Source organism: Molothrus aeneus, chromosome 11 (genome assembly GCF_037042795.1).
Source record: "Molothrus aeneus isolate 106 chromosome 11, BPBGC_Maene_1.0, whole genome shotgun sequence".
NCBI classification, from domain to species: Eukaryota; Metazoa; Chordata; class Aves; order Passeriformes; family Icteridae; genus Molothrus; species Molothrus aeneus.
This window is the reverse complement of record NC_089656.1, coordinates 3,326,113-3,353,887: the sequence shown is the minus strand read 5'-3', so window position 1 is coordinate 3,353,887 and position 27,775 is coordinate 3,326,113. Positions and strand designations below refer to the sequence as shown.

The 27,775-nt window shown below is 42.5% G+C and overlaps 1 protein-coding gene across 3 annotated transcripts; it reads left to right on the top strand.

The window, feature by feature from the left end:
• Nucleotides 1-59: 59 nt before the first annotated feature.
• Nucleotides 60-27,775, top strand: LRP3 (LDL receptor related protein 3). 3 transcript variants are annotated; one of them, XM_066557575.1, is made up of 8 exons: nucleotides 135-179; nucleotides 1,750-1,812; nucleotides 5,044-5,091; nucleotides 13,283-13,421; nucleotides 21,590-21,798; nucleotides 22,076-23,162; nucleotides 25,269-25,401; nucleotides 26,942-27,775. In XM_066557575.1, the coding sequence occupies exons 2-8, from the start codon at nucleotides 1,806-1,808 to the stop codon at nucleotides 27,746-27,748; spliced, it is 2,430 nt and encodes an 809-aa protein (XP_066413672.1). In that variant the 5' UTR covers nucleotides 135-179; nucleotides 1,750-1,805; the 3' UTR covers nucleotides 27,749-27,775. The 3 variants fall into 3 exon arrangements, with proteins under 3 accessions (XP_066413671.1, XP_066413672.1, XP_066413673.1); XM_066557576.1 differs by having other exon boundaries at nucleotides 141-179; nucleotides 1,750-1,828; XM_066557574.1 differs by lacking the exon at nucleotides 1,750-1,812 and having other exon boundaries at nucleotides 60-179.

Below are 27,775 nucleotides of genomic sequence, written 5' to 3'. Positions count from 1 at the left end.
CACCGCGGGCCGGCGGCGCCGCCGGCGACTCCTGCGGCTCGGCGTAGCGGCTCGGCGGGCGCGGAGCCGCCGCGGTTCCCCCGCGCTGAAGGGCAGGCGACAGCGACCCGCCATGGAGAAGGCAGCGGCCGCGGAGCTCCGTCAATGCGCGCTGGCGCCGCTCACTGCCATCTGCCTGGGTGAGTGCGGCCCGGCCGCTCCCTGGCGGCGGGGCACGTCCGGGCACGGCGGGCACCGGCTCTGGGGACTGCTGGGCCCCCTCCTTCCCTGCGGGAAGTGACCGTGGGGCGCGGGATGGGACGAGGCTGCCCCGCACCGAATCGTGCCGGCGGAGCCCCCTCCCGTCACCGCTTCCGAACGGGCCCCGGCTCGCTCCGCGCCGCTCGGGCTGCCGTGCCCGGCCGTGTGGGGCCGCGCAGAGCGCTGCCGGATCCAGCGGAACCCGTCGCCTTGCCCTTGGCTCTGGAAGCGCTGCCATAACCTCGCACAGCCCTGAATAATAATAATAAAAAAAGTTTAGGAGGCATCAGCGGTTCTTCCGTGGGCTGTGAGCTTGTGCAGAGTGCGGTGCGGGCTCGGTCAGGGACTGCCCGGCCCTTCTCTTGAGTGGCAGCGGGAAGAAACATTTCCTCTCCCTCCGTGTCTCTGCCATATTCTGCTCTCTTCCCTCCCTTCTGCTTGAAGCCGTTGCTTTCCGCTCTGCTTCTCAGCAGGTGTTAATTTATGGCAACGTGATGAAGCGTATTGCTGCTTTCCAGTCTGTCAGCCCCTTCAGTCAGGGGATGGTTTTTGTTCGGCAGAAGCGTTGGCGCCTGGCTGTGACAAGAAGGAGCGAGCGACAGGCCCGGCGTGTTTAACAGGGACACGTGAAGTTAGGAGCTGCTAGAGCTCCCTGCTCCTCTCCTGCGCTCTGCCAGGGCATCCTGCTGGGGCAGCGCATCAGCAGCAGCTGAGCAGAGCTGTGCTGAGCCCTCCAGACACTCACTGGGTGAACTGTCACAGCTCCTTGGTCCAGAATGCTTCAACTCACATCTCTTTGCTAATGAAGTGGATTAAAGTTAATTTTTAATAATCCCGAGTGACAGTTACTATTCGTTATGCAAACGATCAGAAAGGGATATCTTGTGGCCAGAATTCTCGTTCTGTAAACCAGACTGCTTATTTATGTAAAAGTGCTTCCTTAACATCAGCGCTTACCTAGAAAAATGTAGGAAGTTGAAGTTTAAAGGCTGCTGTGTTATTTCAAATGTATCTATTTTAATTAATGTAAGTACAATGTAAAAAGCTAGCTAAGCTACAAAACTGTTTGAACATCCAGGTCGTACAACTCTTCTTTTTTGCAGAGTCTTAACGGGATTTCAAAGGTGTGCACAGCATGAGGATAATGTCTGCTGCACTTCCTATTTAAAGTTAGAGAAAGATACACATTTCCCTGTATCTCTGAATTTCTTATTGTTTCTTGGGGGGGGTGTTTTGGTTTTTTTTTAATTTTATTTAGGTTTTTTTTTTTGTTGTTGTTGTTGTTTTTTTTTGTGGCCCAGTCAGACCTTTGTTAAACCTGTTATTAGTTGACATAAATAGCATGGTTATTGTTAAAATGACTAATGAGATAATAAAAGGTTATATAAACTCCAGAGCTGAAGTGAGAACACTTCTTGTGTTTAGGTGTGGGTGATGTCAGGCTAAAAGTTTAGTAGATTTCTGCTTTCTATGACTTCTAGAATTTCACTGTCTGGCTCTTCTTTTCAGCTGGAATGTTTTATTCCTATTCCTTGCACAACTGACAGTAGTGGAAGTTGAGAAACATGAGAGGTGGGAAGCTTGTAAGGTATTTTGCTTCAGTGAACCCATAAGAATTTAATACTGTTACTTTAACTATTTTTGTCTTTTACTTCCTGCTTGTCTGTCCTTTCCTTTCATCCTTGTTTTTGGTTCTTGCCATTCTTTCCTTGTTTTCCCATGGGCTGTGTGTGGGTGTTTGGTGTCTGTGTCAATGCACTGCCACTGACCATTGCTGTGTGACCTCATCTGTAAACTGCTGCTCCAAAGCTGCAATTGGGTTTGTTTCAACTGTTCTTTTGTGAAGCCATTTTGTTTCTCATTCTTGAGAAATTCTGGAGGACATAGAAAGTTACCAAATAAGAAGGAATCAGTGAAACTGAAGTCTCTCCTTCTGGCTGTGGGGAAAGCCTGGTAGCTGTCATTTGGTTTGGAGGTGCCAAGATGTAAATTTCCCTTTTCATCCAAATAGTCACTTTCCAAGCTGAAAACCTCACCCTGAGAATTATTTAGCAATCCAGATGAATGGCACAGTAAGTTTCCTGCGTGAAGTTCAAGCCTACTGAACCACTTCTGGGATTTTTTTCTGGCTTTCCCATAACTGCTCAACAGTTTTAAAAAAAGGGCATCTAGGAAACTTTCTAATACTCGAGTGTCTCACCTGTTTCCATTTTGACAAGAGACAAGAAAATCAGCAGGGAATGGCTGTTCTCTCTTATGGGCCTCTGGCAGTTTTGAGAGCTGGGTGCTGGTTTAACAGTGCTCTTGTCGTTTGATTTCATGGTCTTGAGTGAGCAAAATGGGTATTGGAAACTGTAAGCTTATTCAGTTGCTTGGGAAAATATCTGGTGTGAGACTTAGATTTTATTTTAAAGAACTATTTTTGCTGACTTCTTGGTATGAAAGGGTTTGAAAATGAGAGTGAAGAACTTGCAACTGCAGCCAATAAAAGTTTTCTGCAGAGATAAATGAGTATTTTGGGGGTTCTCTTTCTTAGGTATCTGCCAGGTGTGGTGTGCAAGGCTGCCCATAACTGCATTAGTGGTAGTAAGCTGGGGCTCACTGTTTAACAGTCCTCAGTAATGCAGGTCTGAGTTGGCTAATTCCACTCTATTATACCCCTTGACTTTATCCTACTTATCTCCATTTAAAGGGCATAGGGGCCTCTTTTAAGCCATGTGAGGAAACCTCTGCTTCAGAGCTTGCTTCTCTTATGGCTGTTGGGAGTGTTCAGGTAGAAAACATAAAGAAAGATTTACAATGGTGGTACAGACCCAGACTCTTCCATACATTGTACCTTCAAACCCTGCTTTCAGTTGTGCTGATATTACTTATGCAGAGTATATTCATGTACTTTCTTTGGAGCAAAATCAAGTATTTTGCTTCTCATGAATATAAATTTGTGACATAATCACGGATTAATTTCATCTCAGTCTTTAGGACTATATTACTATGGTTACAGAAATAGTGGCACTTTAATACTGGATGAGGAAATGTTGTGTTGCTGTTACTGCTGTGATCCTGAGTTTGTCACAAACGGATGTGCTGTTTGCCAGAGTTAACAGGGCTGTGTTGTTTCCTGGTACAGGACAGTTTTTTTGCTCCTAGGTACTCTTACTCACCTCACAGAGCAAACTAGTACTGTGAAAGAAGAAATAATTACATGGCACATTGTTATTGTCATATGTTACAGATGTTAGCTAATTATGTAATAAAACCAGTGATGATAGGGCCCTTTGAACATCATAATACTGCTTATTAACACAAGTCTGTGGCTCAGGTGTGTTTCTCCTCAAGCTGTAGCATTACATACACTGCCATTTAGTTGCCCTCCTGCTTTTGTGTATCCTAAAAGCTCAGTCCCAAGACTGCTTAGAGGGAGGGTGAAGTCACTGCCCTTGTCCCTGAGCCCTGAAGTCTGTGATGAGTGACCCCAGGAGCAGTCTTTCTCTCTGCTTTGTAGGGCCTGGCCTCAGCCTGAGGTCTGCAGCAGTCCCCCCAAAAGGAGAAAATCCAAACTGTGTGTCCATGTCATGGAGGGACAGCTGTAGGCACCTGGGCTGCTGCAGTGTGGTGGTGACTGAAAAATGTCACTGGGCCTGAACTGGAAAGCTGAGGGATTGCTTTTTGTTTCCACCCCTTTAGTACTTCTTGTGCTGGTTTAAGTTATAACAGAAGGTAGTCAGGGCAAGTGTCATTGTTTTGGGATGTGTTTAGACAGGGTAGAAGACAATGGGGGCCCACACTCTGAGCCATAAATAGCGTTAATTGTCAGCTGCTTCCTAAGTGACTGTTGGGAACAGGGACGGTTTCTCTTCCTCTCTTCTCCTATTGTTGATTTTTAAATGATGTTTTTAACTAAATTCTTGCCAAGAGATTACATATTAAAAGATTTAGGACTTAACATATGCAAAATAAAGCCGAAGTGAGTTCTAGGGCTGGGATGGTGTAAATTAAGTTTTTGGTAACGTTTTAAACCTTCCTAATTTTTTAAAGCATTTGTCATTTTACTGATAGGGTATTTTTGTAGATTACTGATTACTGCTGAAATGAGAGCAGTCAGTGGGACTCACTGTAATTTTTAAAGAATGTGTGAGGACGCTAATAGGGAACTACATGTTAATGCTGACTTCTGGAGCAACGATGACACAGGACAAATTTTCTTTGGCAATAACTACTCTTTCCAGATCACTTTAATGGTATACACTGTGAGAGGAGACTTGAGAAAGTGAAGAGTCTTTGGAACTTAATTTGCAAGTCAGATATGTATTGCAAGTACTGCCTCATCCTGTTTTGATTGTATTAGTGGACCTTGTTGAAAACTGCATTGCTTTTGCTTAGCCAAGGCAATCACGTTAGCTTTAGCAGCTGATTTTCAAGGTGACATTTACCTGGGGGGAGCAAACTTTGCTTTATTCAGAGAAGTATTTAAGGATAATAATCGCATTTTAATGTGATTGTTCTTCTGTGTTCTGCAGTTAAAATTAATCCTATGGAAGATAATTTAAAATGGATTGGCAGTTGTTTCTTTAGTATCTTTGAAACATGCTACCAAAACTTCCATTGTGTATTGACTTGTTTTAGCTACAGTGAAGGATAATAGTTGATTACATGACTTGCCTGTGCAGATAAGCAAAGTTCTTGTTGGAAAACTGGAATGCATTTGTGCTAACACCCCAGCAAACACCTAGGAATGGTTAACTATTGACTGCCACCCTGTACTGCTAGAATTTGTCTGAACATTGTTTTTCTGTCTTTACACAGTGAATCTCTTCCTGACTGGGAAAATAGAAAGTGCTGTTACCTCATTAGGTAAGACATACTTTTCTTTCCTCTATTTACTGTTCGTTTGAGCTGTTACTGTTTCTTCCTCATGCAGAGAGATGTTCTAATGAAAGAGTGACTTTTTAAATGACGTTTGTTTAAGACAGACTAACGATGACATCTTAGGAAGTGTAGGACTTTTAAGTCTTCCTAGGCTTTGTCCCAGTGCCAGCCAAAGTGAAGGATCTCTGTCCCACTGTCCCCAAGGCCAGGGGTCCTTGTCCCGCTGTCCCCAAGGCCAGGGATCACTGTCCCGCTGTCCCCAAGGCCAGGGGTCCTTGTCCCACTGTCCCCAAGGCCAGGAGTCCTTGTCCCACTGTTCCCAAGGCCAGGGATCGCTGTCCTGCTGTCACCAAGGTGAGGGATCACTGTCCCCAAGGCCAGGAGTCCTTGTCCTGCTGTCCCTAGGGCCAGAGATTCTTGTCCTGCTGTCCCCAAGGCTGGGGTGGCTGTCCCACTGTCCCCAAGGGCAGGGATCACTGTCCCCAAGGCCAGGGTGGCTGTCCCTGTGCCAGGGCTCTCCCCATGTATGCCTGGCAGGGGGACAAGGCCAAGGTGCCATGTGGAGGGTGCACTGCCATTCAGGTCACTCCTGTCCCTGTGCTCTGCTCACTCCTGTCCCTCTGTTCAGGTCACTCCTGTCCCTGTCCCTGTGTTCAGGTCACTCCTGTCCCTGTGTTCTGGTCACTCCTGTCCCTGTCCCTGTGTTCTGGTCACTCCTGTCCCTGTCAGGCTCTGAGCACTGTGGCCATCGCCCTCTGTCACACGCTGCTGTCATTGGTGGTGTCACTGTCACTGATTGTTTTCTCATCTGGTTGTTGTTAAATTGTGAATTGTTCCAGTAACAGTAAATTGTGATCTCAACCCCTAATCTGCGTGTGGGCTCTCTCACCTGAGGGTTGGGGGACAGGAGTGGCTGTGGGGTTTATTTTCCAGTTGGGTTTAAACCACAACAGGATTATGGACTGCATCATTGTCAGTGATAGATAAAAATTGTAAGCTTGAGGCTAAGGTCATAGTGCTGGGTATGTTTAGAGGAAAACTCTGTGTTTAGGAAGCACCTAGTCAGGGGGACTGGCTCATTCCTGAAGAAGCTAAAACAAGAATATTAAAAATGTCTCAAGAATGTCAGTGTGGAAATTTAACCAGAATCACAGCACTTAGTGTAATTTCCTTCTCTCTAGCAGTGCTGTGACTTAGTGACATTATGGGAACATTGCAGTCAGGGTCCTCTTAGTGGTAAGGACCCTCAATCCACTGTCATACATGTAGATGTACTTTATTCTCAGAGAGGCTGCAACTTCTGTTAAAACTGAAAATGGCAAATCAGGGAGATGGGAGGAAAGGATATTGGAAAACAGAAAAATAATTCTAGGACAGCAGATCGAATAATGTTGGAGCTTGAGTGGTCAAGTCAAAACTGGGGGTTGAGAGAAGGTTTAAATCAGGAGAAGGTAGTAATTTGATGATTAGGTAACCTGCTTAAATTAAGCCTTAAATTAGAGGAAGTGTGGATAAACCATGCAGGACGTGTTGTTTGCAAGACAGTATTTTCCATTCTTTCACTGGAAAAAGTACAGAGTGTCACTTATGTCCTGGTATGTTCTGCCTGGATGGTTCTTTAGCTTTTGATGGAGTTTGGCATCTGTTTGGTGTATGATGCATGAGTTTACAGAATGTAAATTAAGTAATTACACAGTTGCTTACTTAGACTGGTGATACTGCCCTAGCCTAAAATACCTTGAGCTTCTTCCAGTTGGCTCTGCTGCTTTTTAACACTTTTTTTCACTAGAAATAAGTTGTAACATCTGGCTTTTATTCCAAAAGTATGCTGCAAACCTCAGAGTACTGTAGCCTTCATGTTTTCTTGTCTTCATACAGTTTTGAGTTACCTTGTCTCTTGATGGTGTAACTGGAGCTTGGGATGAAAATGATCAACAAAGGGCATTACAAGAGAGGGATCCATGCCTGTGTAGCTTCTCTTACCTGTGCTCACTCAAAGCCAGGTGGGCCTGTTGATGGAGCAGCGTGAGCTCAGGCTTTGTCCACCTGTAGGTGGAACCTTGACTCTGCCTTCGCTGGCTCTGATCAGGGACAGGAGAAGCCAGCTGGAGCCTGGGCAAGGCAAAGGGGAGCCTCAAGTCTTCTTTTTCCACTGGCATAAGGGATCTGCATTAAACCATGTGTGCAAGCCCCCCTTGAGGGAGCACTGTGAGAACCTGGGGAGAGTTTCTGTTGATACTGAGAGAGCTACTTGAGGAAATGTGTATTGCCAAAAATTTGGCTTTGAGAGGAGGTTCCTTGTGGCAAGTGCAAAACGTCTTTTATCCTGGAGCAGATGGTTGGGATGTGTTCCTTGTGACTGGTGCAGAAGAATGTGAAGCTGCAGGATTTATTTTTGTCTGGGATTGTCTGGAAATGTATTCCAACACAGCATAGTATCCTCAGTTCTGTCCTTTGGTGAAGCTTAATGTATGTTTTATTACAGTTACTCTTGCAAAAATAAGAGTAATATTATTAATGTAAAGGTTTTGGAAATGTCATTGCACATATTTGTGGCATACTTAACTGGCAGAGGGAATCTACTGTTTACAGTAGAAGAAATCCATTTGATTGTAACAGAAAGCCTCATTAAGATTTATGCCCTCATTAAGATTTATGCCCTCTTGACAGAAACTCTCTGAACTCAAATCTCTTCTGGCATTTGTTTAAGTTTGGGGTTTTCTTTTTCTTTGCTTGTTTAGTTTTTGCTCTTGTTGTTTAGGGTTTTTTTTTAACTATGGAAGATTTATTATTGTCTGTCTTCATAATTTATCTTTCCTTTAAAAGCACCATCTCAGTAAGATTTTTGGTGGGTTGGTTGGACAGTCCAGGAATTGGTATTTTTATCTTTCTTCTGTAACGGTAAATGTGGGAAATTTAAGCAGTTTGGAGTTTTTAGTCAATTGGGATTTCACTTTTCTTCTAGGTTTGTGCAGAAAGGTTGTGGAAAGACACTGAATTGTTGTAAAAGTGTTATCACTATTCTTTTGTGTTGTAACTGATGATAAGGTCTTCAGAATCCAGGACTGTGCCTTTCTATTTAGGAACTTCCCTTTCCTTTAGATGTTTTGGCAATTTGATCCGGATTTTGTTTGTTTTCCTTAAGGAATCACAGTGTCATGCTGAAGCCCTAAGTACTTATTAACACAGTACTTAGGCACGTGTGTGATTTTGCAGACTTCATGGCCAGGAGCTGAGGAGGGAATTGGGACGCTTTTATTAATAATGAAGCCCCAACAGTATAAAATTCTGCCCTTGTGTGGTTTTACTGTTTTGCTGTCAGCGCTGAAGGCTGCATTTAGTAAAGGTATTTCTTTCAAGATTTATGTGTGTGCAAAAAGAGCTGCTGAAAGCTGTGCTGGGATATTTTACCTTTTCTTCCTTGCAGCAGTCAGGGCACAAGGAGTGGAGGGGCAGGCAGCTGCTTTAGGGAGGAGATCAATTGGTGTTTGTAAAGCCTGCAGTAATGAGCATTGGTGGGAAAAAAGGCATCAAAACCAGGAGGCAATTAAGTGAAGTTCAGGTAAACACTACAGTGGTTTTGGGAGGGGTGTATGTGTGTGTCCCCAGTTTGCTGTAACAGGTTTAGGGGACCGTGGATGTAGAATTAAAACAGTGTAATGAAGTTTTGGCAATACTGTCTTGGTGTCATTCGTAATGATGGTGTACCCCATAATCATCTGTGCCCAGAAATCCTTCCTGTGTCTCAGAGGTTCCCTGGCAGGGAGTGGTGTGTGTGTGTGTGTGTCTGTGAACGTGGTGTGTGTGAGTTTGTGTGTCTGTGAGTGTGCTGTGTGTGAGTTTGTGTGTCTGTGAACGTGGTGTGTGTGAGTTTGTGTGTCTGTGAGTGTGCTGTGTGTGAGTTTGTGTGTCTGTGAGCGGTGTGTGTGAGTTTGTGTGTGGTGTGTGTGTGTGTGTTTGAGTGCCTGTGTATGGTGTGTGTGAATTTATGTGTCTCTGAGTGTGTTGTGAGCGGTGTGTGTGAGTCTGTGAGTGTGTTGTGTGCTAGTTTGTGTGTCTGTGAGTGCTGTGTGTGAGTTGGTGTGTCTGTGAGCAGTGTGTGTGTGTGTGTGCTGTGAGTTTGTGTGTCTGTGAGTGCTGTGTGTGAGTTTGTGTGTCTGTGAGTGTGTTGTGTGCTAGTTTGTGTGTCTGTGTGTGGTGTGAGTTTGTGTGTCTGTGAGCGGTGTGTGTGTGTGTGCTGTGTGTGTGTTTGTGTGTCTGTGAGCGGTGTGTGTGTGTGTTTGTGTGTCTGAGCGGTGTGTCTGTGTGTGAGTTGGTGTGTGTGTGTGTGCTGTGAGTTTGTGTGTCTGTGAGCGTTGTGTCTGTGTGTGCTGTGAGTTTGTGTGTCTCTGAGCGCTGTGTGTGTGTCTGTGAGTGTGTTGTGTGCTAGTTTGCGTGTCTGTGTGTGCTGTGAGTTTGTGTGTCTCTGAGCGCTGTGTGTGTGTCTGTGAGTGTGTTGTGTGCTAGTTTGTGTGTCTGTGTGTGCTGTGAGTTTGTGTGTTGTGTGCTAGTTTGCGTGTCTGTGTGTCCTGTGAGTTTGCTTTGGCGCCTGTCGTTCAAGGGCTGCCCGAGCAGCCTCTCTGCCCCTGGTGGTGGAGGGCTCGGAGATAAGGGAGAGAAGGGAAGCTGCAGCGATGCCGTTTCTCGCCCCAGGCTCGGTGTGTTCTCCTCCGGCCGCTCGGGAGGAAGCAGCAGCCCTCAGCCATTTCCAGCCCAGTGTCGGTCTGTCCCCTCCCCGCGGTTCCGGGCGCTGGGCACCGGGAGGAAAGGGCGCTGCCGCCCGCTCCGGTTGCAGCCGCTGCCAGCCGAGCGCATCCTGCCCGGCCGCCCTCTGACTGCCCCTGCCTCCAGCAGGACAAGGACCTCCGTGAGCTGGCAGCCCCTGAACCCACAGAACTTCAGGCAGGGCCCCAGCCGACAGGAGAGAAGCCAAGTGAGAGATAGGAGAACGGAGGGGGGCGGTGGAGAAAAGGCTGACACCGTTTCCCCTTTGTCCTTTGACTGCATGCTCGCAATCCAGGGCATCACCTTGGGGGCTGTGCCCGGCAGCTTTGTTTGGGGTCTCTTTTTGTTCTGGGGAGTCCACAGCGTTGAGCAGTTTTGTATTTAGTCGTTATTTGCTGTTGTTTCTTGTTGTCGTTGGATTAGGAACGGTGAGAAGCAACGACATTAACTCTGAAACTCAGGAGGCATCAAGCGAAACTTTATTGGGAACTTCAGATATTTATAGGCAGGATCGTTCGTCCAAAACCTGACTGGTTCTCAAACAGTACCCCTCTCACAATTGGTTTAATTAGGAACAACACCTTCTTGTCCATAAACATCACATACAACATTCCACATGTTCACAAACAGCAGGTGTACAGACTTGAGATAAGAATTGTTTTAATTCTTTTCTTTCAGTTTCCCACAGCTTCCCCAGGACGATGCTTGGGGAAGTTGTCTGTTTCTCTCTCTCTGACTAAACTGTTGCATCCACAGTTTGACTATTGCTATTCTGCTTTTTAGTAAAAAAAAAAAAAATGGTTCTTTTTTCACTTAATCTACTAACATTCATCACTTATTTGGACCTCTGAGGGAGATAGCTAGACCCAGAGGCTTCTCCTTTAAATTGTCTTAAACCAAAACAGATATTTATTCAGATTTGTGGTCCATTCAGATCAGGACCCTTTGCAAGAGCTAAGCAATTGTCCTTTTGATTGTGAGTAGGACAAGTCTGAAAAGCTTGATATGTGTCAGAGGGGATAAGGCCGTGGTAAAGTATTGGCAGCAATAGCCATTGTCAGATAAGCTGCCAAAAATGGCATATAGTGTCAATGCAGCCCTTTCCTTGCTATGTCCTTAGATTTGCACAGCTACAGTTCTTCTGGTGAAAGGAAGAATCTGTTCCTTTTGTCACTCGTTTTTTTCTTGCCTCACATTTATATCAGATGTGCAGTGTTGGTAAGAAAAAGCATTTCTCACTGAAGACCTGAACTGTGATGTTACAGCAGATCCTCTACATAAGGAAACGATGGTATTCCAAAAGGAAAATATGTAGTGATATTACTTAAAAAAAGCTGGGGTAGTTAAGTAACTATTGCTCAGAATCTTTGAAATTACTTCCTAAAACTGAGAAACAAGTATTTGGGAGAATAATAGCTCCCCTAACTACACTGATGGATGTGTGAATGGAAGTGCTCATGCAGAGCCATCAGCCTGTCAGTGGGACTTCCTCAGAATGGAAGCTAAATAAGTTTTGTGTAATTTTAACTCTTTTTTATTGCAAGTACTATGAATAAGGGATAATAATGCAGAACATAAAGTGGTACAAGGACAGCAGTAATATTTGCACAGGTGTTACTGGAAGCCTCTGGATTGTGCTGTCTGCTGTATTTGTTCTTTCACTTTGTGGATTCTGTTTCCTTCCCATTTTGAAGTGTTATTAACCTGGCGGTGAGGAGATGCAGCCTTTCGAGCTCCTTTATGTGTTTGCTAGCTCTTGGTCCTCTTCTGCTACTGTGATATGTTGATGCAGTAACAAGTATGTGGAGGAACACAATTACAGACCTAAAGAAACTGAGAACTGGAGTTGAAAAGTCCTGTGGATCTTACATTTGCTTTTATGTTTCTGTAATTGCAACTGCATCTCAGTTTTGCCTGCATCTGGCATGGAGCTGTTCTGGTTTTAGAAACGTGATAACAAAAATGTTCTTGTTTTTGTAATTTCATTACTGCCAAATATTTGTTTGGAAATAGATGTTTTCATGTATTTATGTATTCTGTATGCTTTTGTGGCCTTTGAAGCTAGTAGGAATTATATACTTGTATTTCAGAGGAATGCTCTACCTGGAGAGTAAAAATAATAGCATTTTTATGTTTTGCCTCAGGTAAGTTACTCACCTGATGCTTTTTGTGTTCCTGTGGCTCTCACTTCAGAAGTGCTTGCTGTGAACAAACAGAATAGTGCCAGCCTAGGTTTCCTGGAGGGGATGTGCTGCAGCCCTGCCACCTGGCCTGACTGCAGCCAAGCAGCTTTGCTGGTACTCCTTCCTCCATCCCTCCAGTGCAGCTAAATCTGATCCCAGCTGGGAATTGGAAGTGGTGTATTTGTGTGGCTGGATTTCAAACAATACTGTAAATCTCTCATTTATAATGCAGTGTATTTGGATGTGTATGTGTATGAGGTGACAAGGTATAGGCAACCTTTTTTTTTCCTTTACTGTATTTTTCAGCTACAAGAATGTAAGGTTCTTTCAAAAATGAAATATTCAGCTGCTGTCCACAAGCCATCCTCTAGATAGTAATTTGTTTTAAAAATAGTTTAAATAATATTTTTGGAGAATGTTCAGAATGGCTATTGCATTGCAGAGAATTTTCCCTCTTGTAATCTGCTTGGAGTATGTTTTCTTATCAGAACAGCTTTTCAACTTGTCCTCAGAACATTTAATTTTCATTTTTGAATTGCTTAATTACAAATTATAAGTATTTGATATAGCCTGCTGTTTTCCATAGGAAGAACTAAATGTGCTTTGAAAATGCTGAGCTTTATTTGGCCTTGTTTGCTCCTTTCCCTGTCTTGAAATTTTTTCCCATCTATGTGGGTTCAGAAGGAATTTAGAGTACTTTAGTAATGTTCAATGAAAACATTTAACATTGGACTGCAGTTTACTTTTTTGTGGGAGGTGTGGGGTTGTGGTGAGTGGTGGTATTTTTTAACCCTTACAAACTCTTCATGTGGTTAAGAGAATAAACAGCATGTCCAGGAACATGTCACAAAACTTGAGTTCCTAGTTACTTTCCAGTTAGTACAGATCATCTTCACTTGCTGGGTGACCTGCCTAGGCTTTGGGAGGCTGCTCAGAAGGATTTCTGTATTGCATCCTCTTGGCAATCCATGCAGTAATATTGATTGTAGCCTGTGGTGGATTCATACAAGATTATTGATTGGGTCTGCATTGAAATGCAGGTTATGCTTACCTACACTTGGTGTGGGTGTCTTAATTAAAAAACAGGGCAGGGAAGAGAGCAGTAGGAGGATAAAACTGTTGACTCTCATATGTCTGCAGTCTCCAGAAACTGATGAAAGCCTTTGAAGCTAATATGAATTGTTGATTAGGCAAAGCATTAACAATATTATTTTTCCCCTTATTATCAGCTGCTTGCAGTGGAGAGCTGGAACAGCACACAGAGAGACGGGGAGTCATCTACAGTCCTTCCTGGCCATCCAACTATCCTCCAGCCATAAACTGCAGCTGGTACATCCAAGGAGATCATGGAGACATGATAACAATTAGGTATGCTGGGATATTTGTGGAGGTAAAGGATTGCTTTGCTGAAACAAAACAAAATGGGAGTTTACCTGGTAGACCAATGTGAGGCTGTCTTCAGAGGCACTGGCTGATCAAAGAGAGCTGAAATTGGTTACACTGGAACATGGTTCCAGGTTGGGCACCTCTCTCTAATTAAAAATGCTTCACTGTGGCTCGTTTCTGTAGGCTACTTCTGGCATCTGTGATTACAGAGGTCACTTGTGGTCTTTTAATGTATTTATCTGCACAATGCCTGTGTGAGATTTCACATACCCCTGACATTTGAGGGAGTGGGAAACAGCAATATATTTACTCACATTATATAGTCCCCTTTCCCTTCATTGCTTATAAATAGGAGTAGGTGAAGGCTATAAAACCTGCAACAGCTTCAGTGGGCATGTAAAATTCTTAGAAAAAAATACCATTTTCAGCAACGTCTTGAAATGGTGCTATGCTTAATAGACAGTTGAAGATAATTATTGCTAATTGTTACTTGTTTACCAAAAGACACATGTTTTCCTGCTTAATATTTATTTCCAACAAATCAAATAATAGTTAGCATTTGTGGTACAATTTCGGCTCAATTCTAGAAAAATGCTGTTCAATAAAGACTACAATGTACTGCAAATGGTTTGTTAAGAATGTTTAGGGTATGATATAATATATCATACTGTGAATGTGCCTAATTTCTCTGGGCTAGTGGTGGGATCCTTTATGAGCCAAAAATTTCTTACTTAAAAAATAAAACCTAGGAAAAGTTTTTTTGGGGGGGTTTTAGTACTGTTACATTTGACACCATCTGCTCATTCTTTGCTCAGCTGCTTAAAAGGGTTGCAAAACCTCTTCAACTGCAGATGCTCAGAAATTGAAAACAAATCTGCCACAGATGGAAAATAGGAAGGCTCTACCATCCATAGTTCAAAATAGGAACTACTCACCAAAAGTCATGAAATGAATACCTGCCAGCATTTGAAATTCCTAAATAGAAACATGCTTTTAAACCCCATTACATTACATTGGATGTGGGGAATTTGTTTCAAAGCAGAAATTATTGGAAACTGAGAAAGCAGGAGAATGAGAGACAGGACTTGACTGGAGAATAATGCTGCAGTTTAGGCTATGAAAACATCCCAGAGTCCAGTTAGAATTAGGTCTCTCTTCTGCAAGTGTGAGTGCAACAGAGGCTGGAGAAACAACCTATGAGGGGTGGCAGCTGGTAATAATGTGTGTACAGTTTAGATGTGTGCACAGCAATATGACTTGCAAGATTTCTGAATGGATTTGTTTTCTCTCACTGAATGCACAGCCACATCCTGCCCTCCTCTGCACATGCAAACAATAGAAACAACGTGTTTACATCCCAGCGACTGGTGTTGTGGTGGTGTGTTTGGGACTATAAATGTGCTTGGAATGACTCACCCCAGGGTATGAAATGCAGAATGTTACAGCATCTGAGGGTTCCTTGACAAGGCTGTTACCCTTGCAATGGCAAGGATGTCAAAGAAGGAGCTGACTTGCTTAGACTAGGAGGTTTCAAATGCAGACATGTTTTCTGCTTTCCAGTTGGATATGCTTCTTATTCTAACAGTGTATTGGTAAGGGCATAAGAGTAGCTTTTTAAATTTTCCTAGGAAAACCAAACACAGTTCTTGTGCTAACATCTGCATTTTGAAAGGTTTCAGAAAAGCCCATCTCCTTTGTGTTGTGTTACACAGTATGCACTTCCTTTGATCTTGAATTCTCATTGACAACAAGACAGCAGTGTTATATAAGAGAAATATAAAATGAGATACAGCAGGAGCCATTAAGGGATAAAATTGCAATTGAAAGTATTTTGAATTTCTAAACTGTTTGCACTTGGTTATTTTTTATAAACCTATTTTTTTCATCAGCTTTCAGTAGAACAGTGACCAGATCTACATTTGTGTGTAAGATGCTGGCTTCTGTGCCCATCTCCTTTAGAAGCTATGTCTTAATGTCTGTCTTTCATGTGTATATTGATTTTCTTCATATCCTCACATTTCCATGCCTATTGTTTTGCTTTATAGTTTAATTTTTATAAATCCTTGAGGGAGCTTTCCCATGAACAGGAAGTATATGTTCTTTGTGCTTATACCACTCTGTATGCACATTTCAATATTTTCTTTCAGGTGTGTGTGTCTGATGGAATGGTTCTATTGAGACTGTGAACAAGCCTGTAGCCACTGTTTTCCAGGACTAAGTTATGTCTCTTCAAATTCAGCTGATCAGTTGCTAGTTATTGTTTTGGAAACTACTTGATTTTCCCACCCATTTTCTCTATTTTTGTCCTTCTTTTCACAGAGGATTACATAAAACCATGTAAGATCATATAGAGGTGTCATATGCAGTAACTGCCTCTGTACCATCATTTACAGGCTTTATAGGTTTATGTTTGTTCATATATATGAAAAAAAAATTGTTTAGCAGTTGCTGTTACTTGATGGTTGTAATTAACCCTGGTGTGGGTGGAGTATAAATTTATTATTTTATTACTGAAATTTAGGGGACTGCAAGTAAAATGTTCTTCATGTTCAGAATTCAAGATAAGAGTTTTGATAAGCAATCTACTTAGTGACCCACTCAAGCTGTCTCTTATTAATTGAGGTGAGGGGATCACCTTCATTGGCTTTCACTTCAGTGGCTTTGAAAAAAAGAAATTGTCAGATACCATTTGAGTTTGAATTTCTGCATAAAATTGAGGTCTGTTAATGTATTCTTGCTGGTCTGTAATTGTGTGAAGAGTTAAAGGGACTGCTTCACAGTCTGTTTACCAAATTCATATGTTTCAGAACTTGACATTAATTGGAGAAAACCTCACAATTTACTTGCTCAGCCTTTGAGGAAATAGCCCCTCCTAGGCAGTGTCTCTTGTCTAAGGTTGTGCAGTTAGCTGTGCTTGGGAGCTGGGAGCAGAATGGAGCTTTCCTGACTTCAGGTCCTTGTGCTTCAGTGGTTAAACAGAAGTTTTTAATGAGCCAATTAAGTCATCAGTTGTTCACAGTCTACACTTTCTGTGAGAAGTTGGCAAATAGAAATAACTTTTTTTGCTTAATTGGTTGGTTGGTTTTATTTTGGGACTGTGCTTTACTGACCTATCCATAATATTTATTCTCCAATCTTAAAATTAGTTGAGAGGGCCAAATTGGACGTTTACTTTTTTATTTATTTACTAGTTGCTTTCATTCAGATTTTGCATCCCATGTTTGTCCTTTCCCAGTTACTAAGAAAGCTTTCTTTTTCTTTAATCTGTAGTCCCTCGTGCCTAAATTACTGAAAGGGTTGTGGAGAATTCCCTACATTATTTATAGAAGTACTTTTTTTTCCCTAGCTGCTACTGTTCCTTTCAGTGCAGATGGCAAAAAACTAAGCTCTGCTAAGCATTAGCTTTGCAGGAAGCACATTTTTCTCATATATATAGATTATTAATGTGTTTATGGTAGTCTGGTTTAATGAAATACTTTCCAGCAATGTAAAAATAGATAATAGGGAGATACCATTGGAGGCTGTTACTTCATGTGAGTACATAGGCAAAATCTGATGTATATGACTAAGAGTGTAATTTCCTGTAAACTCCTGGAGGTTTGCTCACCCTTGGAGGTAACTTCTATTTCAGTATCATTTCACTGGAAAAAGAATCAGACGAGTTTACTGATTTCTGCAGAATTCAGTAAAAACAAGACTTAGTGCTGCATTTCTCAGTTCACATTGAGTTGTTCTGATCCTCAAATTCTGAATACTTCCAGTGTTTAATTGGCTATTGTTGTACTTCTCTATAAAAATGTGGAAGAGACATTCCAAGAGCAAGACAAGAGCATCTTTCAGGAGAAACAAAACCTGCAAATTTTGGTCCAGTAATTTTGATCTTTTACAGCAGTCTCCTGCTATATTTCTGTTTTGTTATTGCTTTGGAGATCCACAGGTGGCAGTGAGAACAGCCTAATGCCAGGCCATTTTAAAGGATGTTCAGTGATGGGTGTTGTGTTTTGTTTACATTGTAGCTCTGGTGCTGGAATTACCAATGTTTTACTGCTTTTCCTCTCCCTGCCCCGTGAACCAGGGCTGTGTGTTCTGCTTGTGGAGAGTACAAGAGGCCTGGAGGAAAGGCAGCTTCTCTTCCCTTTATCACCAGGTGCCAGGGCAGGGAGCATTGCTCTGTAAGTGAAGCTGTGGGGAGGAGCAGGGGTTGCAGGGGGGTAAGGCTGTAATTGAGTTTATTGAACACCCTGTGCCCTGCACTTTGCATGGGAGGATGGACCCCTGGGTCCCTGTTCCACTCCTGCAGAACTGTCAGAGGGCTTTGCTGCAGAGGATCAGGGACTGAGCAGAGCTGTCTTTGCTTTTCCTCTCAAATCCTGTGCTTCCCTGCCCAAGGTGTTTAAAAATACTGTGGTACTGGCTGGTGCTGCATGAGATACAGATGATATTATACATGAGTACTCTCTGTTTCAGAATGGCTCCTGCTTCTTGTTTTAGGCACAAAAAATGTAGTTTTTCATACAGAAGGTCTGAGACTTCCCTCAAGATCAGTAACTACAGGCTTGAGTACTTTCCAAAGACTCTACAGTGGCTGTGTAGTCCTACAAGCAGTACAAGCACAAGTCTTTGTCCTGTATTTCCACTGTATACCAATACTCATTCAATCCTTTTGATGGAAAAATTTGCATTCCAGTTTGACAAAGCTCAGCTGAATAAACAAATGTTTTGTGGGTAGCAGGATTAAGTTATTCTTCAGAGGATATAACAGAGCAGCTCTAGATCTAATTAGAGATGATGAAAGAAGTAAAGCAATAGAGACTGAGTGCAGTATTCAGGAGTCTTGGCTAAAAGAAATCAGTTGGCTACTTAATGTCAGAGTAGAATGGCAGAAACCTCTAACACAAAACCTTGTCACAAATGCATTATGAAGTGAAGCCAAATTTTATGTAGTTACCAGTGCAAACATATGTATTCATATTGTTTTCATATTTCTTTAGAAGGCAGTGTTCTTTGTGGTGAGGGCTTGTTCAGATATATAATGCTTTTGGTCTTGTAAAATCACCATCAATGTAAATGAGGAAAAATATGGTTCTGCTAGGGGCAATATAACTTAAAAGGGTGCTGAAATAGTGACAATTCCTTAATCAAAGGAGAGTTTGTTGAAAATACATCTGTTGATTAGTTTGCATAAGGGACAACATAATTGCTTTGACTTTGCTTTGTCTCTTAGCAGAAGAAATTCTATAACTGCTGTGGTATCTATTACAATAAAACTTCACATCAGAACTAGAGCATACACAGAGAAATTGTGTTTGAAACTTCTGGGCACTTGGGATTAAGATGTTTGTTTTTGTAAGAGAGTTTGTTCTTGTGAATATTCTGTATTTCCCTTTTTGAATACCAAGGTATTTTTCCCAGTAGCTTGTGTATCTCTGAGAGGCATGGTGTTCTTAGGGCATCTATTAAACACAATGTTTCCTTGCAAGTCTGCTCTGCCTCATCACCCTTGTACTCCGTGGCTGAAGTTTGGATTTGTCAGTGAAGAAATGTGGGATTCTGCTCTGAATCTGAGATCCACAAGTGACACTCAGGAAAATCAGTTATCCTCTGTATGCCTGGGCTTTTGCATTGGAAGCTGGAACTAAAGGTTCTTCCTCTTCCACAACCAAAAAAAGCTGTTTATTAGCAATGTACAGTACTAGATTTCCAAGGTGCAAGTAAAAGGTATTAATTGTACACAAATGCAGGCTCTTGAGAGTATTGCTGTCATCTGCAAAGGAGTTTTAAACAAGGTATGTGCACGTGGCTGACTTTTCTGTACTCTTCCTTTGTATAAATCTTGAAAGTGTTAAATATTTTTCTTTTTTTTTTCTAGAAAGAAGTGCTTTTTAAAGTAAGTTATAGACAGCTTATTGTATAGGCAAATTTTCCTGTGGGTTGTGCAGTCTGTGTTGTGCAACCATGCTGTGGCTGAATTATTTACTTGATAGACAAAAGTAGCTCTTTTCAGCAGGGCAAGGAAAATGAGTGGCTGTGGGACCCAGCTGGAGTGCTGGGAGCTGGGTAAGATAGGAGAACAATTTGTTTGCATCTCTAAGGGTCATTATGGTACATCTAAAATAACTGCAAAAGTAAAGCACCAAAAGATGTGAACTTGTTTGTAACATACAAAAAGAAATTTTTTAGTTATTTCCACCCCCCCACCCCCTTCCCCAGTTTTGAGTTTCCATTTCTTGATTTAGTGACTGTTCCCTTTTCTTAAGAACATCTGTTGTTGGGCATATGGGTATTTCTAACACTTAGTCAAGAAGTTTTCATTTAAAAATTCCTATGAACAATCCTCCTAGTAGATGATAGAAACCTTACATGATGTGTGGTGCCAAAATCAGTTACAGAGAGCAAAATTGGTGTGGTAGCTCAGTAATGCTGGCTCACATCTCACATAAAAAACAAACTTTATGTGAGTACCTATAGTTTCCCTGATGCTTTGGATAATTCCTTTTCATGGTGCAGTGGCTGTTCACTTCTTGGTCATTAAAACATTTTATGCAGAACACCTGTAACAGAAATACTCTGTTTATCTTTGAATGGCTGAGTACTGAAATCTTTTTATTTTGGCTGCACAGTCATCTAAAACTTCCCTGCAAAATATGCTGCTTTCAGAAGCTTGATGGGATTGCTTATAGCAAAGAATTAAGTGCTGTGGGAATATTTCTTCACAGCTGGGAAGACACACAGAGGTTGGTGGGAGAAAGAAGAGGAAGGACATTTCTGGGTGGAATGTCCTTGCACATATGTTGTTTGTCATCTCTTAATTTCCATTTTAACTTAGCACATTCAGTGTTCTCCTACTTCTCATGCTCTTGCTGATAACATTATTTTTGAGAGTTATTAAGCCAATGTGTTTGGCAGGACCTAGAGGTGTGGGCAGGCTGAGTCTCCTGCCTAAATGAATTAACTAGTTTATATACTTGTTGTTCTTTCCCTTTCAGCTTCAAAGGACAAGATCTGGCAGGCATTGACAGCCTTTTGTAAATACACATTGATATCAGAAAATTCTTTCCATTTTCTTTTTCAAAGAATTTGTCTTTGATTTTGTGAAAAATCATTTAGGGAAAGAGTTCTGTATTTTACAACAGCTTTTCTGCCTTTCTGAAAATTCTGTCTAGATATTTGCATGGAGTATGCACAACTTCTCCCAAGTTAATTTGGTGTAGCTGAGTTACATAAAAAAGGACCAAAATTCATTTCTAAGTGTTCTGAACAGTGTGCCCTTTCCTAATGAGTATGCTTTTCTGTGCAGTCTGCAATCTGCTATTGTCATTGCAGATTGCTGCATACAAATGCAATCTGTTTCATCAGAGAACAAATACCACATATGGTTCCTGAGCCACAGGTAGGGATTATTATCCAGTTGTGTTCAGTGTTCTGCAAACAGTCAGGGCTCCTCTTTGCACCAGATCAGCTGCTACTGAATAATCACTTGGGTTGTGTCAGCAGAAGGGCTAGAAATTTGACTGTGTTCTAGTCTTGTTTGCTCTGCATTTGCACTCCCAGAAAGGGAATATTTTAATCTTTGAATTAAAAGATAATGGTGTTAGATTTTAGGTTCCATTTCCACCCCTGTTCTCTTCTTGGTCTCTCCTTGCCCATCCACGGCTCCAAGAGTGGATTTGTCTCTCATACTTAGTGCTTTAGGGTCCTTTGCATTGCTTTCTATTGTTCTTTTTCCAAGACAGTAGTCAACCCTGTCATCCCTAGTTTCATAGCTTTTATGGTTGGAAATGACTGGTGACATGAATCTACTTTCTGTATAATGTATTCTGGAATTTTGCTTTTCCTCATATCTGTATTTTAGGAAGCAGTTTTATTTAAGGACTGAGTAAAAGAGGACTCATTGTTTCACCTTTTGGAGCTACTTTGGTGTGATGTTTATTTTTGTGAGATGGGTGCTTCTCCAAATCAGGGGATGTGCTTTGTTTCTGTATACTCAAGGTGGGATATAGAAGGTGGATGTTTCATTACCTTTGAATTGATACCTTTATGTCAGCACTGCTTGATGCAGAAAGTCAGCCATTGGAGTCTGTTCTTTCTCTGTTGGGTTTTGTTCCAGACACTTCCTCTTTGTAAGTTGTGCTTTCTTTTGTTCTGAACAGTTTTAAGAACTTTGATTTGGAAGACTCTCAGAAGTGTGCAGTAGACTGGTTGATGATTGGCCCATCTTCCAAAAGGGAGGAGTACAAAGTGTGTGGATCTTCCATACCTCCATCTTTCATCTCTGCAAGGGACCACGTGTGGATATTTTTTCACTCAGATGCATCAAGCTCAGGACAGGCTCAGGGATTTCGCCTTTCTTATATTAGAGGTAAAATCTTGGGGGTTTGTTGGCTTCACTTCATACTCTCTGTGGGAAAACTTGGAAGACAGGAAAACTTTTTTTTGACAAGCATCTTGGGCCATTGATGACTGTAAAGTAATATCAACACTGATATTATTTGCATGTGGCTTTTTAACTGTATTGCTGAAGTGTACTGGCCTGACTAATTAGCTTGTGACATGCATGGTAGTAGATGTTGAAAAGTGATATCAGATCATTCCAAAAGTTTTGGTACTGATTTTTTTCTCCTTATCCTCTTTCACAGGAAAGATAGGTCAGTCTGCGTGCCAGTCAGATGAATTCCACTGTGCAAATGGGAAGTGTATTCCCAGTACCTGGAAGTGTAATTCCATGGATGAGTGTGGTGATAACTCAGATGAGAAGAATTGCACTGTCCCTCCAACAGACCCTCCATCCAGCATCTGTCCCTCAGGAATGTTCCAGTGCAGCACAGGGCACTCCACCAAATGCTTGCTGAACGAGCTGAGGTGTAATTCAGTTAAAGACTGTGGGGATGGTTCTGATGAAGATAATTGTCCTGATCTTTCCTGTGGCAAAAGGCTGGGGAATTTTTATGGATCTTTTGCTTCCCCAGACTTATTCCGTGCTGACCACAGCAGGTCAGACCTTCGCTGCACGTGGTATGTGGACACGCAGGACAACCGGCACGTTCTGCTGCAGCTCGATCTGCAGCTGGGCTACAATGACTATGTGAAGGTGTATGATGGCATTGGAGAGAGAGGTGATAAATTAATGCAGACATTCTCACACCACAACAACAGGCATTCTGTGAGTGTGGAGTCATCCAAGGGCCAGCTCACTGTCTCCTACCATGCCCGCTCCAAGAGCACTGGCCATGGATTCAATGCAACGTATCAGGTGAAAGGCTACTGTCTTCCTTGGGAGCACCCCTGTGGAAGTGATGAGGAGTGTTTCACAGATAAGCAGCATTGTGATGGCTGGTGGCACTGTCCCAATGGCAAGGATGAGGAGAACTGTCCTGCTTGCCAGAAGAATGAATACCCATGTGAAGGAAACAGTGGGCTTTGCTACTCAATACTTGACCGCTGTAATAACCAGAAGAACTGTCCAGATGGCTCAGATGAAAAAAACTGCTTTACTTGCCAGCCAGGAAATTTCCATTGTGGGACAAATCTGTGCATCTTTGAGACCTGGCGCTGTGATGGCCAAGAAGACTGCCAGGATGGAAGTGATGAACGCAACTGCCTGGTGATTGTCCCCAGGAAGGTCATCACAGCTGCTCTCATTGGCAGTCTCGTGTGTGGCTTGCTGCTAGTCATAGCACTGGGTTGTGCATTTAAATTATATTCTCTGAGGACCAGGGAGTACAGGTAAGTTTTGCTTTGTTGATGTTTTTACAGCTGTGGTGGTTTTTTCTGTTTTGGTAAAAGGAAAAGAGAGTTGATTGTTAACCAGAGAATTTGCGAAATACTGAAATCAAATCAAGGACCTGATGACAGCTAAATAGTTTTCACTGCCTTAGGCTTAGAGAAGATTTCTGGGAGTAGTGAGTGGAAATAGCAGCTCTTCTGTGTTCTGTGAGAAGTACATGGTTATTGTGCAGTATGGCAGAATCTGTTTGTGACCTAATCTGCCTTTTCCTTCTCATCCCCTTGCAACAAACCCCATGCCCCAGCCAAAAACTGAATGCTGAACTGCTACAGTGAAGTCTTCACTGAATCTGAATTGAACAACCCTTCATTCCTCCCCAGATACTCCAGTTCTCAGTTCTGCTTAAAGTGATGATGTCCTGCTCTGGTGGGGCCTATTCTCAGTGGGAGTTGTCCATGGTAGAAGCTGTGCTCCTTTGCTCTGGTTCTGAATGCCTCATTCTGGGTGTGGTGTGTGTGTTTCTTTGCCTGTGAGAAGTGGCGTTCTGCCTTGTAGGAGTCATAAGAGACTTTGTGGTTCCCATCTCATCAAGTGCACCAGCTCTGTGCTATGCTGCTGACACTGTGTTTTAAACAGTGTGCTTTACATTCTCTCCTGATCAAATCTGCATGATTAAGGACCTGCTGTCCTAAGGTGGGAACTTCAGAGCCTCTCTTCTGGCAGGACTGGCAAACCTCTCTGCAACTGCAAGCTGCCCTATTGTGTGATTGTTTCCAGTTCTTAATGTCTTTCCAAAAATAACCTTTGGGCCCTTGCTGAACAAGTTACTGCTGTTACTGGCACAACAATTACTGGCCAGCTGAAAAAACTTCAGTTGCCACAGTGTCCAACCTGAGACTGCACTAGAGAGTTTGCTGGTTTGATTCATTTGTGTTTATACCCTGTACTCTTAGTCCTTTTGTTTATTTTTTCATCCTGATAAGATTTTCATGGAGCTTAGTGGAAGCTCTGTGGTTTTACTCCTAGCATGAGCCCTTTGGCAGTGCTTTTATATAGTAGATATTTTTGCCCCTGACAAAGGAGAGGAACGATGAGGAGGACTCCATCTTATCAGAAGGTTAATTAATTACTTTATTATACTATAATATTCTATATTATATTACATTACATCTAAACTGAACCTGCCAAGCACTCAACTCCAGCTGCACAGCACCCATGACTGTCAGCTGACAGTCCTGACACACACACACGCTGATCCAATTGGTCAGTGAATCAAAACACTCACACCAGAATCAATTATCAATTCCCTTCAGGTAAACAATCTTCCACCATGCACTCCACTGGTGAACAAACACAGGAGCAGTAAATGAGATAAGAATTGTTTTTCCTTTCTCTGAGGTTCAAAGAATATGAAACCCAGAAATATTCTTGGGAAGAAGTGTGCCTTGCTTTTCTCTGTGAAGAGAAACGTGGCAACACTTTTATACATTAGTGTGAGGGAGGCAGGACAAACTGTTATTGTGTTCCATGTTTTCTGTGTGCTTCTGTTGTGCTCCACGTTTCCTGTGTGGTTCTGTTGGGTTCCATGTTTCCTGTGTGGTTCTGTTGTGTTCCATGTTTCCTGTGTGGTTCTGTTGTGCTCCATGTTTCCTGTGTGCTTCTCTTGTGCTCCATGTTTCCTGTGTGGTTCTCTTGTGCTCCATGTTTCCTGTGTGGTTCTGTTGTGCTCCATGTTTCCTGTGTGGTTCTCTTGTGTTCCATGTTTCCCGTGTGGTTCTGCTGTGTTCCATGTTTCCTGTGTGGTTCTGCTGGGTTCCATGTTTCCTGTGTGGTTCTGTTGTGCTCCATGTTTCCTGTGTGGTTCTGCTGGGTTCCATGTTTCCTGTGTGGTTCTCTTGTGCTCCATGTTTCCTGTGTGGTTCTCTTGTGCTCCATGTTTCCTGTGTGCTTCTCTTGTGCTCCATGTTTCCTGTGTGCTTCTCTTGTGCTCCATGTTTCCTGTGTGCTTCTCTTGTGCTCCATGTTTCCTGTGTGCTTCTCTTGTGCTCCATGTTTCCTGTGTGCTTCTCTTGTGCTCCATGTTTCCTGTGTGCTTCTGTTTGCAGAGCGTTCGAGACTCAGATGACGCGGCTGGAGGCAGAGTTTGTGCGGAGGGAGGCTCCACCTTCCTATGGCCAGCTGATTGCACAAGGACTCATCCCCCCCGTTGAAGACTTCCCTGTCTACAATGCATCACAAGTATGCAGACACCTGCCAATAAATATTCCAGCAGCCAAACTGCTATAAATTAGATACAATCAATCTGGAACTGTATTTCAGTGGCTAATTATATGGAAGTAATATAAAAATGTGTATATGTTCCATGAAGCTGAAGAGCCACAGTTCTTGCTGTGGGTAGTTCTGAACATATTTATATATTTTATAGATATTTTGAACATATTTTGAATGTATTTGTTGGGAAGCAGCAGTGTGATAATCACTTTTGCTGTACATCAAGACAGAATGAATAGAGACAGAGGTCACAGAGTAGATAGAAGAAAAAGGCTTTTCAAGCTGAAACCGTAAATACACCTGAAATTATAAGAAAATAAAGTCTCTGGCAGGATTTTTGGAAAATTGTTAATTTTCCAAAATGATTGGTTTTCATTTGCAGGTAAATTACACTGACAAGCCACTAAGTCATTCTATTTCATTGCTAAGTACTCAGAAAACTCCTTTATGGTGTCAGAAGTACCCATCTGAGATACAGTTTCCTAATGTGATAAAACACTTGTAGTTTGTTACTCCAGTGGAAAATTAACTTCCTGGGCAGGGAAGTAGAGCTGAAACTCATAAAGGAAACACTGTAAGGAACAGAAGCTGTGGCTACCCTTCCCTGGCAGTGTTCAAGACTGGGTTGTATGGGGCATTGACCAGCCTGGTCTACTGGGAGGTGTTCACAGCAGGGAATTTGGAATTAGGTGATCTTTAGGGTCCCTTGCAAGCCAAACCATTCTATGAATCTGTGAGAGTCTTTTGGTACAGGTAGAGCTGTCTTTGGTTGTACAATGCAGGGAGCCCCTGATGCAGGGAATGGTTGGCATCTGACACCATTGATTCAGAAAGCGGAACTTTATTAATAACTTATAACTAATAAATTATTAGTTATTATATTAAATAATAACTGCTTTATTAAGCTATATTATATTACATTAATACTAAATTATATTAAAGAGATACTATACTACAAAGAATATATATACTATACTACAAATAGAATAGAATATATATACTATACTATATTCTATTCTATACTATACTATATTCTATAGAATAGAATATATATACTATACTACAAAAAATACTACTACTAAAGAATACTAAAAAAGAGCCCCTTGACTGTCTCAAGACAGCCAGAACACAGCTTTGAGTGATTGGTTAATTAATATAAACAACCATCACCAGAATTCAATTACCAAATCCCTTCAGGTAAACAATCTTCCTAACACATTCTACATGTGCAAAAACAACAGGAGCAGCAAGTAGAGATAAGAATTGTTTTCTCTTCTCTCTGAGCTTCTCCAGGAAAAAACCTGGGAGAGAGAATGATCTCTCTCTCTTGAGAGAATGTGAACGCCACTTTGGTGTTCTCCAGTAGTTTGTTAGATAATAGGCATTTAAGAAGCAAGCACAGGGATGGAGTCTGAGTACTGTGGCAAAGTGGAGATATTCATGGGGAGAGCAGGGTGTAGCCATGTCTGGAGTGGTGTGAAATGCTGGTTTCTCCTGTGTGTTGCAGGCCTCTGTGCTGCAGAACATCCGCACGGCCATGCGCAGGCAGATGCGGCGCCACTCCTCGCGGCGCAGCTCGTCCCGGCGGCGCCTGGGCAGGCTCTGGAGCAGGCTCTTCCACAGACCCCGGGTGAGAGGACAGATCCCCCTGCTGACACCTGCCCGCACCTCCCAGACCACGCTGGGGGATGGCATCATCAGCAGTGCTGGTGGGACTGCTCGGAGCCCTCCCCCTTCCCCAGCAGGAGCCAGCTCAGAGGCCAATGGCCAGGCCAGGGGCCCACAAGAAGCTGGATGTAGCAGCCTGCAGCCAGAGACTGACATCACAGAGCCATCGCCTTCCAGCACCTTCCAGCCAAATACTTGCACAGCAGCACATGCAGAGCCTGAGGCTGGACACACCAATAAATCTTTAAGTGCTGACTCTGACAGAGAGCTTAAGCAGTGCAGTAAAGCAGATACAGGAAAGGCTTTCAGAGATCCTTTATCTGAAAGTGTTACAGAAACGATCCATGGAGGGTCAGTATCCAGGAGGACTGTCCCAGAGGACAGTAGTTTAAGTGGAAGTCATCCACTGAGTGAAGATCCATGTAGATTACCCTTAAAAAAGTGGGAGTCTGGTTATCCAGACAGCCCTATGAATGTTCATATCCAAGTGAATGGACAAAACCAATGTTGCCCTAACTCATACCAGGAGGAGCCTTTGGGTGTTCATGCAGCTTGTTGCCATTCTGTGGAAGTGCCAATGTTACAGTCATCTACTTCCCTCTCTGAAAACAATACCAGTGATGATGAATCTTTACTTGTTTGCTAATAAAAATTTTTGTTTTGTCCATGTAAA

Bases quoted from the DNA above. Each gene is read 5' to 3' on its own strand.
- LRP3 (XM_066557574.1), top strand. From the start codon at position 113: ATGGAGAAGGCAGCGGCCGCGGAGCTCCGTCAATGCGCGCTGGCGCCG. The intron at 180-5,043 runs GTGAGTGCGGCC...GTCTTTACACAG, and splicing joins GCTCACTGCCATCTGCCTGG to TGAATCTCTTCCTGACTGGG. The intron at 13,422-21,589 runs GTATGCTGGGAT...TGTTCTGAACAG, and splicing joins GGAGACATGATAACAATTAG to TTTTAAGAACTTTGATTTGG.